General features: G+C 38.6%; 1 protein-coding gene across 5 annotated transcripts in view; it reads right to left on the bottom strand.

Annotated features, from left to right (window-relative positions):
• The window catches only part of Celf2 (CUGBP Elav-like family member 2), a 511,103-nt gene that overhangs the window by 295,396 nt on the left and 203,607 nt on the right, over positions 1 to 12,100 (bottom strand). For 4 of the 5 annotated variants that reach the window (XM_033761818.1, XM_010621371.2, XM_033761819.1 and 1 more), the window contains exon 1: positions 11,916 to 12,079. The exons of the other annotated variant lie outside the window; for it this stretch is intronic. In XM_033761818.1, the coding sequence (XP_033617709.1) occupies positions 11,916 to 12,022 (107 nt within the window). In that variant the 5' untranslated portion in view covers positions 12,023 to 12,079. Of the gene's footprint in view, positions 1 to 11,915; positions 12,080 to 12,100 lie in introns of those variants that run through there. 5 annotated transcript variants of the gene reach the window in all.

Raw genomic sequence — 12,100 nt, 5'->3', positions numbered from 1 at the left:
CTGCGTTCCGGAACCGCGCGCTCCCGGCCGCCACGGGAGACGGCACCACGAGGGCGTTTGGCGCCAGACGGGGGCTGCCGGGGGCGAGCCAGCAGGCCCTGAGGTAACAGTGAATACCACGCAATGGCGCGAGCGACCCTGAACTTAGGGCAGCGCTTTGGAGAGAGGTGGAACCGTTCTGTCCCCGCACAGCTCGAAAACGCTGAAGTAAAAGGGACTGAAAACGAGAAAAAGTAATCGAGCGCTTCTTTCGAAAAATGATAAATCACGAACCGGCCATTTCCCAGTATTTAACACACTTCAGGTGTGTGACGTCTGCGACTGTAATGGCCACGAAGCTTAAATACTGATTTAAGGTGTCTGACTGAACTGCTACTAGGAATTGAGAAAACTGGCAGAACTCTCCAGAGTGAACAGAAGCAGGTAATTTTTCCAAGTGATTGGCGAAAGTTCCCGAAAGAGACGTAGTTTGTAACACGACATTCTAATTTAGGGTACTACACTGATTGGTTTAAAACCCTAATATCAAAACAAACTTTTCACAGTGTAGTCACAAATGTAGTCATGGCACGTTCACGTTCTAAGTCAGTATCATAAATTACATACCAGAGGTTTAAGGTTTGCTCTTTACAGGAATCACCAAGGTGTTTTATGACAGATGTTAAACGTTGAGTGTAATGTATATGTATACATTCAAGTATGTGTATACATTACCTTATATGTATATATATATCTAAATATTACAGTTTTGTTTGAAAAATCTGATCTTTACTGTCTGTTATTTTTCTAAACAAAATCAGAACATTGTGCTAGAGAGGTGGGCTTTCTCCTCACAAATCGAAGCATTCCTAGCCGCAGTACCCAGAGAGTTAAACAACTAAATCAGGAATATTTGAATGTAACAGTTAAATGAAGAAAAGATTGTTTTAATTTTTCTCATCAATTTTTTGTTGCAATGAGATCTTTAAAGATTATGAAAGAAAATACTGACATATCAACTTCAAATCTCCATATCAATCTTGGCGGAGGGCACTGAACATTATGGCGTCACAGGCCTGTGGTGTTCACTGAAGTGCACACATAATTGACTTAATTGTCCTTTAGTTGAACAATATACAGTATCTGGCGTTTGTTCTTCTAATCGCAAGGTAGTTAAATTATACAGCTAGACTAATCTTCATTTTTAAATACTGCCTTTCCTAGGAGCCAGATCTAGGTTCATGAATAATTGAGGAAAAGTTGCAATGAAACATTCTTACGTTAAAAAAGTCCAAATTTTCCTCATAATACTAAACTACATTTACTCCTTACTCCAGCTATTGCCAGTTGCCTCTGAAATTGTAATATTTGGATTAGTCTTTTAATTACCTTAATAAAATAATTAGCTAGATCAATGAAGAAAAACTGACAGCTTTTGGTTTGCCATATATTATTTACATAAGCCCTTAATGTATATAACGAGCTGACTATAAATTTAAGATGGAATGAACAGAATCGGCACCCAAAACAGAAGCAACACACAACCTCGTTACTCAAAGAGAAATAGTTGCAAATCGCTGATGGAATAAAGCTTCGTATATAACTACATTCGATGAGGTAGAAAATGCTTCATCAACATGCATACTTGTAAAATATTTAGTTTCTCTTTAATTGCATGTGAATTAGTTAGAAGAAGCTGTAGGAAAGCCCTCTTACTGACTTAAGCCTTCTCAGCAGTTTGTTAAATTCTAGCCTCAAATCCCTGAGGCAATAGTGGATTCAAAGCAGCTTTTAATCATACTATAAGGAGGGTGAAGTAGTATGTAAGTAGGTCATAGAGAGAGAATTACAAGTGCATAGGTTATTGCCTTATTTAACAACTACAGTGTAACATAGTTTTCAAAGCACATTTGCTTTTTCCATTTAAAGTTAGAAGCAAAACCTGGGTCAGATATAAAAGAAAATTCACTCCACCTGAGACACAGTGACATGAACAAAGGAAAGCGTATGGAGTGTAACTGAATTTAAATTCTGTGGCTGCCAAATACATAAATAATGTAGTGATTGTACACACACTTGATGTAGGTGCCAGAGGGAAATAAAATGCTCTCTCACACACCCATAGGTTATTCACTACAGGCTTCCAATTGTATCTTTCCTTTCTAGGACCTATTCAGTTTCTGTGATCACACCATGCACTAGCCATTTTTTAAAATAAAAAATCCAAAAGCTCTCGAGCTTAAAAATGAAAACAAAAGCATCTAACTGAATACCACCTGATGAAAAGCTTAAATTTCTCATTTCATTGCTTTGGCAGAAGAGAGAGCAAAAAACTAAAAACAACTCAATAGGGTCCCTTTTTTAATTTTCATGCAGTAACAAGCCATCAGGTATCATGTTTTGGCAGCTGAAGTTATCTGGCAGACAGCTCCACTGGGCCGCAGTTGAGCACTTGGGTTCAATGAAGCTATTTTATAGCCAAGGATCTTATCGACAGCATGAAAAGGGACGAAGCCCTCAGCCTCCCCTCTTGTGGACGTGCACTGGTTGATGACACTACCGTGTACTGACATCACTGGGGACCAGGCTGTGGGGAACAATAAAGTTCCTCGCAGTTTAAGCTCCACTGTAGAAAAACCTTAAGCTCTTCTCTAGCCCCATCCCCCTACCTCCCCTAATTGTCTCCTTTTTTTAATCAACTTGCTATTCATTTCTCAAACAAAAGGCAATTCAAGAATTGGAGGCACTTCAAGGGAGAGTTTCTGAATGACCTCATTTTGTATGAGGCCTTCCAAGGCCAGGCAGTGTGCTGTGCTGTCTCAGCTCCCGCTTCCCGCATTTCCCTCCTCGGCCCTCATCTCATACTGAGTTGTGTGCAGTGGCCATTGTTTGAGCCCTGAATTATCACTAGCATTAAAAAACAACACTCTATAGAAACAGGGCTAATAAATGCATCTGTACACAGAGTACACGGTGCTTGAATTGGAAGATTCCCTTTCCTGCCACCCATTCGATCAGTGAGCCAGACTGTAGTCCATTGACTAAGATCTTTCAACAGTTTTGCCCCAAGTTTATATCATAATTGAGGCACTGGTGCCTGTTATAGATAGTGTGGTTAATGATTATAATGAAGCAACTCATTTTCTTCTACAGACAATCCCGTGTATTTTATAACAAATTTGCCTTTTACATGTAACTTCCCACATAGGCTTTTTTAAAGAGTAGTTATCAGCAAGGCAGTTACAGAACAAGAACGGGGAAACGCTGTTCAGTGGAGTTAAAACGCCACCTTTACTAAAGGCTTCCCTACTCCCCACTCCTGGCTACTCCTTACATACCAGAATCCAAAACATCTTTTGCTCATCACATTTTCAAATCCAAATTTTATTAACATAGTTGTTCCAGTTAAAAAGCAAAAAAGCCCAATGTGCCCAGAGCCATTTGGAGCAAGGAATACAGATCCTATGATGGGAATTCCCATCATTTCCAGGCAATAAATTTGAAATCCACATGAATTTTAAGTACCTGAGAGAATATCTGACTTTGTAGGCCATGTGTTTGTTCTTGGCTTACTTCAGTTTCATTAGCAACTTACAAAAATAAACAATGGTTTTTAATATGCTCAAAATAAAAGCCAACCCAATTTGTAAGTGATTCACTGTTAATACATCTTTTCTTAGTTCCACAGAAATATGGCTTAAAATAATATATCATAGGCTTAAAGAGTTCAATTATTTTCTCCCCAGTTCAGAAGCTTCTGTATCACACTGAGACAAATAGAGTTAAATGTCTATATGGGTGAAACAGTTATTAAACTCTGATTTTACATTTTTAAGGGACTATTAAGGAGTCACTCTATCCCAATAACAGCTTCTACTCACTTTCTCAAATCTTGTGTTTATCTGAGATTTGTTTTTATAGTTTTTAAAATAGAGCTTTAATAGAGTCAAAAACCAGCCTGGTGGTTTTATCTTCCTTCAGAAGAGGCCCTCCAACTGCACATGGTTCTTTCCATACATACCTTCGCACAGGGAAATGAGCTGCTCCTCTAAAGCTGTCTGGAACCTCCAATCCAAGGGGAAGAAATGTGAAGACCCTGGGTCCCTCAGACCCAGAGCCCAACCACCTCATTACTTCCCTCCCAAACTTGCTCTTTCCTTTTTCACCTTTCTCCATTATACCACTGCTACTGCAAACTTTCTCTCTCTCTCTCTCCCCTTCTCTCTCAGATGGAAGCCACACAACATCTGGGACCCTACACCGCTATGTGTCTGAGGAGGTGGGTGCCCACACAAAGTGCTGGGAGGAGCTGTAGGTTGCTTCTCTGCACGAGAAATTGAGTTTCACGTGTCTTGACCAAGGCTGATTTCTGAACTAGGAACAGCTGTCTTTGCAGTGGCAGTGGGATTCCTCTCCAGACGTTACAGGGGGCGGGGGTGTGGAAGATTGGGTACCATGAAGGGAGTAAATAGGAGGTAAAAATCGGGAAGAAGTCTGGGAAAGGAGAGGGGAGTAGAATAAGGCTTCCCTGTCTGGCACAGTGATTTGCACATGGAAGACCCTCAGGGGGCAAAACTAAGAGCCTTTGAAAGAGCCCTCTTGAAGATGCCGAGATTTGTCAAACTATACTAGGTGCCCTTATCTGCTGCCAGCTTGGCAGCAGGGACAAAATTTATACTTCTCAGAATGAGATTTCTAACTCCCTCCACAATTTACCCTTTAACCCCCCACCAAATGTTTTCCCCAATCAGCCAGAAGTTCTTATCTTACTGTCACGTGTTGTTAAATTTAAAAAAGGAAAAATCACCACTTGACAAAATACAACAGCTGAGCAGCAACAGCTGGGAGAACACAGTTGTGGGCATGATATTAGGTCCCAGAGAAAGCAGCAACAGGTGTTCATGAAAGAAAGCGAAGAGGGCATGTAAATTTTCGGGTGGGGTTGGGTGAAACAAATCCGGCAAGAATCAAAATCTCCATTTAGGTTTGAATCAGCCCCCTTTGCCCGAATGCCTCTCATTTTTTTCTGAAGAAATACATCTTGAAGAAGAGCAAGGATTAAGAGAGCAAAACCTTGAGTGTCTGTAAAATAAAACGCACGAATCCACTTTACCCACAATGATAAGTGCTTGCCAGCAACAGCTTTTGGCTATGAAGAGCAGAAGACATCTGATCTGGTACATGCAGATCAGACTCTTTAGGACATGCACTACTTTCAAATCGAGTGAAGGATTATGAGATTTAGGAACCAGACATGTTGGATTCTGCATTTCATTCTGTCAAAGAGGTGATCAATACTGGAAACAAGTCTTCTAATTTTCTGATCCATCCGTTAGACCTTTGTTTTATGTGTACCTGTTACTTCTTCAGTGGGTGGTGAATGGCTGACAAATCAAAACCTCTCATGATTTTCAGAGAAGAAGTACAATGTGTTAACCTAATTATTACTACAGCATTTATATAACCAAGTTATTACAGTGACATGTAGGTTGAAAATACATCAAGGTTTTGAGCACAGGAAATTTATTTTTTCCTATAATATGGTTTAAATCTCAAACCATTTTTAGCCCATGAAAGAAGTTTTTAAAATCCCAAATGACTTTTTATTTAAGTTTGCTCTTGATGCTAATTCTCACTAAGTCTAAATTTTCTTCCCTTGCTTTTGAAAGAACTAAAAAATCTCCATGCACAAATGATATAGCTATGGCCCCAAACTGAGTAGAACGGCTTCTGTCTTGTCTTGTCATGGCTGAGTACAAAGCTTTGTTACCTAATTGCTTTGTCTCTCAATTCTCTATTAATGTGAATAGTGAATAGCTGCATTTGCCCTATTTCATAGCACTATGTCAAGGTTATAGAGGAAGAGAGCTGTGGTTGACTTTGGGAAACAAATTAGAAAGGATTTTGCTTGGTTTGCTTTTAACAACAAAGATAAACTCCTAATGTACTAAAGACACCTTCCTTTGGGGCCGGGGATTTAGCTCAGTGGTTCGGTGGCCTGCCTTGCAAGCACAAGGACCAGAGTTCAATCCCCGATACAAAAAAAAAAAAAGAAGACACCTTCCTTCTTTTCCTCACTCCTCTCTACCCTGTGCTTCTTTTAAGACTTGGTTTAACTTCCTTCTTTCTACCTTTTACTGTGGATCCTTTTTTAATCTATTAGTTTCTCCTTGTCTCCCAAGAACTGTGATCTGCTTAATGGCCAAGATTATGTCTTTTATTGGGCACTATATACACACAAATACATGTATGTATTTGTTGTTTGTTTATGATTATAGTATGATATATTTGAACAGCTCATGTAAAAATTCACATTTGCTCTTCATAATGATTTAAAATCCTCCAATATTCCTTCCAACATCTGCTCCCATTGAACAGATCAAAGCTTGAGAGACATGAGCAGAGGATGCATGAACTCCAAGGTAAGCAAGATAGGGTACAGAAAGGAGTTGTCACAACTCAGAAATAAAATTGCTGTTTCCTAAAGAAAAGTTGACCTTTCTTACTCTCTTAATTTTTTCTCCTTTATCGCTATTTTTCATTTGCTCTGTCCTGCACTCTCCCCAAATTTGGCCCTTGAAGTTAAGATGAAAGAAGTGTAATTCAGGAAGAGCTGAACAGCTGAAACTATAAACAGTGACCAGTAATTTGATCTCCAATCCTAAGTGATGGTCCCCTGCTGAACTGTATAGTTTCCTCCCTGATAAAATGAGGAGGGACATCAAATAAAAGTCTACAGTGAAAATGTTTCACTGGAGGAAGAACTGGCTTTAAAATATGAAATATGCGCTAGTTTTAAGTCCCACTGGGAGGGGATAAGAGCCTTCCATTATGAGCTGTGTCTATGGGGCCTAAAACTTCACCTCTCCTGGGTTCTGCTTTTTCATCTCTGAAATGAGAATAACAACTACCACTGACTCTTGGATATCTGTGAGAATTAAATTATAAAACTAATCACTCAGTGTAGTGCCAGGTATAGTGTAGACTGTTAATGAATTTTAGTTTTATCCTTCTTTTTGTCCTCATATCCCATACCCTAATCTTTATTGGAACCTAGAACTGGCAGTTGAGAAGGAAGAGAGAAAGCTAGCCCTCACCCTATTATTCTCATAGCATCAAGGTTTTCAGTCCACAGGGAGGAAGAAAGTTATGATTTATGGAGAGCAGGAATGGAGCATTCCAAGGCCTGAGATGAGGGCTCCTTTACTTTTTATCACATTAGTTTTCAAAGAGATCATAATGAGTCTTGACCACTGCCCCCAGGGAAGCATGCTACCTCTGCCTACAGAGAGTTTTCATTTGTGGAGGGTTCCTAAAGCATCTCTGGGTGGGTAGATAAACCAAATCACAGAGTGCAAAAGAGGGCTGGAGTCCATGTTTTGCAAAACATGCAAAAGGCAAGGCATGATGAACAGCACAGGGCCTGTGGCATTGGACAGCTTTCCAGGAGGGGTGAAAAGCCCTTGCTGATTTCTGCGTGGAGGTATCTGCTAGAACCCAGCACTGTTCTGCAGAAGTTTTAAGAGTTGCTACTGATTACAGATGCAAGCTTTCTCAAAAAGTGATGAAAAGAAGCCACGAATATCGAAAATCTTTACCATGACAACAAACTTTGATGAATTGAATAATTCTTTGGGTAAAATCTACTTAAAATTTTTTTTTCTGCAGGCAGGCTAGCCATCCTGCTTCACAAACTCCAGTGATTCATCATGATTCTAGCAGCCAATCATGGGCGGGGCAACCTGCTTGAGTTGAGGTAGCAGGCGCTCAACTTGCCCTTGTAATACACGTCACTCTGGGCTGCTGTCACCTTCTCTCCACAGACGCTATTTTGTGTTAGTTTAGATGATCCTGACATACAAGAGCATGTGCCGGGATTGGTCACACAATCGGAAGAAAGTGAAACAAAGATAGGCACACCTGTGTGTGATAATTCCTCACAACTTTCCATGAAGCAGAAGGGTTTCTTTGGACACAAAGTGCACCTCATCTCATATCAGGGTTAAGTAACAGCATCTCTGAGTTGAGAGGAGGTTCAAAACACTGACACAGACACACACACGTGCACACACACTCACCAACTTCCATTTTAGCAACATTAACTAGGTTAGTGCCATGTGACAAGAAAGGTGTAGCAGGTCTTGGACACTTCATTGCTATTTTGAATGGGCTACAACATAAAATTTCATATATGCCCTCCTTTCTCTGACACGCTCTTCCTAATGTCAGCTAACTAAAAGAATTGTAATCCACTCCAAACCACTGACTCGTCTTTTCGACAGAATAAAAGTCACTGATACTTAAAGAAAAAAAAAAAAATAAAAAGAACCCTCCCCAATCCAATAACAATTACAGAAATAATCCATAGTTTTAGGAAATAGGAATACCTTCCCCAGAAAATTGATTAGAAGCTCCCAAAATATAAAAAGAAATTCAGGGAAGGCTAAGTAAAGATGATCCAAGAAGGCATTATTGCCACTGAACTGACTTGTATTCATTGTTCAAAGAAGTCTAGATAAATGCTGCGCAGCAGAAGATGCCACCACACAAACTGCTTTCCATCAGCACCTTACACAAACCTTTATACAAAAACAACTCAGTTTGATATTTCTAATTTCCTCACAACCACAATTATATAAAAATCAAGGTTTTTTAATTTACAGATTCTAACACCCCAATACCGAGTGATCATTCTCACATTCCTTTTGCATTTTACCTTTCTTTTCATCAACCTAGTTGTTTCCAGGGCTGTGAGCAATGAACTTTCTATCAGCCACATTTTCACATAATTAACCCCCTGATTACAATAATTAGTATTGATTCACTCTTTGAACGACTCCTAGGTATCCAAGCATAATCTGTACTTGCTATAAAGTTCTGGATATAAATATTAATCAAACACTCTCCTTTGTTTTTCAGCCCCCAAAGGATATTTTTCAATTGGATCTATTCATATTTTGAAAAAGAAAAACTGTCTTTCATTTTAACAAATAAAAGGATTTTAATACACAGAATATAGATCTCAGGCTGCAGTCTGCTGAACACATCTATATGAATATTCCTGCGGCTTATGTATAAGGGAGTTTAGGGTGCAATCATTACTCTCTGCTGAAAGAAACCATTTGCCCAGTTGAATCTTTCATTATTCCTTTTCTGCAGATCCGGGTTTAGAATTAAATTTTACTTCTACATTTGTTTCGATTCCTACCCGGGGGACTTATTACACACACAGGCTCTTAACAAGATGCAAACTACGTTATCTCGTGACTGTTGTAGAACTAGGTGCAGACAAGTTTGCCAGCTCCTGGCAATCTCATACCTTCCCTATCAGGTTAAAGAAATAAAAGCATTTGTATTTGGGATGCTGCAATGGGAAAGGGTGTGTCACCAAATTCTGGAAGCTACAAATAGAGAGGCAAAATGACAATAGAGTCCCCTTATTTCTAGACCTCTGACCACACAGGAATTAAAGGGAATAGATAGCAGCTAAAAATTGATAATTTAATAAAAACAAAAAATTCAAAATGAACCTTTCCAAGGATTTCTTTATTTAAGTGAGCATATGACAGTTAGCTAATGATCTCAGAAGACTACTTTTCTCCAAAATCATGAAAAAAAAATGCATGCCACCTTCATTGTGGATTAAAAATATTCCATGAAAGCAGGATCTGGGTATGCTGGTAACAGCTGGCTAGCTTCCGATATGCAGCTTCACCCATTACCTTTTAGGAGCTCACCCTTAAAGCAATTATTGGTGTACTCAATGGAGGGAGAAGTTCAGATCCCATTAGAAGAGGAAATAACAAGTATGCACTTAATATCTACTCACATCAGAATGGGTAACTTAATATTATTACACTGCACATATATATATATATGCATATGTATATGTATATGTATATGTGTATATATAGATGTATGTTTTGGGTGCACCCCAGCTCTGAAGATACCATCAATAGAAAATTCCTACTTGAGAAGACAATTCTATTTAGTGAGTAACATTTATTTAAATAATTCAGCATTAGATATTTCATAACATTTCAACTTGTTTAAAAAATTGAAAATATCTGAACTCTAAAAATTAGCTAGTGTTTCACTATACATTTTGTTTCTTATTAACTCAGAACATCACTAATTTGAATAAAAATATAACAGGAAATACTTGCAGGTAAATATTTTTTTTTAAGTTTACCCCTTCAAATCAATTTCCTTTCTGTTTTTAAAAATCAGTTCCTTAATCTTTCTCTCTGACTTTGCCAGTATATTTTGACATATTGTAATGGCATAAACAGTTAAGTAAAACACTTAAACATTAGCTAAATATATATTCTTCATAGAAATTAACCTTAATAAGATGATTTTTCTTGTAACTCAATCATTGTTTACCCTTCTAGGGGCAGTTCTTTTATATCTATTGTGGGAATAAAAATTTCAATATTTGAGAAGTTTGAAATAAAATTTTCCATGTTCTCTTTCCACAGTCTGTTTTCACCTTAGAAATCAATGTTTATCTTATAAAATGAAAGATATTTAAAGGCATGAGAAATGTTTGCCTTGCATAGAAATGTATTTTATAAGGACACAAGTATAAATCAAAATCAGTATGTTCCATAGAGACTTTTAATTTAAGAACTCAGGATTCTATAGAATAATAGTTTGTAACCAAAATTGTGAGGGCAAAAGTTCTCAGTTGTCCTTGAATTTCTAAACTCTTTATCTACATAGATGCCCAAAGAGAAAGAGATTAGAAACTATAATTTAAGCATTGAAATTATTCTTAACTTATCTTTACTGTTTGTAAGTCCACCAAATGAACAAATTTTAAAACCTGAGCATCAAATACTATAGAAGTAGATTTGATCGGAAAGTATTTGCCAGGATGATAATAGTATTACAAGCATTCCCAATCAATAAGTTTTCTTTCCATAGTTAATAGAGAGGTAAGCAATAAATCTCTAACTTAATCCAACCAACATAATTGCAAAATGCAAAAGCTCTGCGAAAGGTAGACAGTAATTTTTTTTAAAGCATAAAACCACAAACAAGCAGTTCTAAAAGCTCTGCGTTCTGATAGTCTATACAAACAAGATTATGGAAGATAAAAAGGGTGTTGAGGAAAAAAAAATAAAAGCCCCAGACATGCATTAAAGCTAGTTTGACAGCTCTATTGTTCAACCAGTCGCATTGTCAGACCCAAAGATGTATTCAGTGCTACAATGTCTGCTAGCAAATAAACAAAAGACTACATTTTTCAAAGCAGGATGCCAATTCTATCATAATTCTCTCTCTGCTTCCCAAAAGGTCAGTGGTGCTCCTTCTTGGCGTGTGATAGAACCCCAACACTGATGCAGGAAACAAATATCTGCTTTCCGTACATGGGGACCCAGGACGCCATGCATGAACAGAGGTCTCCGAACAGGTACACATTTTGGCAAACAGGATAAAGTGATCCAAACCTGGTAACACAGGAAGACTATTTAGGTAGGCTAAGTCCAGATTAGAGCGGTATTTGGAACGCAAGTCTAATATGGAGTCTCCTCAGCTCCTTTTTTCGGTGATTATTCCATGCAGAGTGCATAATAATGAAAGAGGCTTAGACATTGCAAAGGACAAGACGAACCAAGAGACAGATTTGGAGCCCTTAAAATGATCCATTGACCACTCACAAATAGCAGCGAACAAATACAGGATCTGCTTTCAAAAGGCAACTGGTACAAATACAACTCGCTCACAGAGGTCCTTCTTTCTCCTGCTTGCTCGCTCTTTCTCCCAACCTCTTGTTCTCAATTTCCTTTCCCTCTCTTTCTTTAGATTCTTTTTCCCCCCTTCTCTTCCAACATAAGGAAGCTACTTGATTCAGAGCATGATTATTGTCTCAGCCAGCCCTAGAAACTAGGAAAGCATACGTTAAAAACAAAGAACACACAACAACATACCTTAAAAGCAGCTCCTCATTCCTCATAGTAACAGCGGATTTGGGACAGCGCATGCTTTCTACACTGATAGTCTCAACAAAAGCCAGTTCAGAAGTGCGCTCAAACATCAATGCCACAGTCGCTGTTCACTAATGCGCCCCCTCTCCCTCTCCCTCTCCCCCCTACATCCCCCTCCCTCCCTCACT

Source organism: Fukomys damarensis, unplaced genomic scaffold (assembly GCF_012274545.1).
Source record: "Fukomys damarensis isolate Sample0158 unplaced genomic scaffold, DMR_v1.0_HiC HiC_scaffold_10, whole genome shotgun sequence".
NCBI lineage: Eukaryota > Metazoa > Chordata > Mammalia > Rodentia > Bathyergidae > Fukomys > Fukomys damarensis.
The sequence above is the reverse complement of the archived record's forward strand: the minus strand, read 5'-3'. Positions and strand labels throughout refer to the sequence as shown.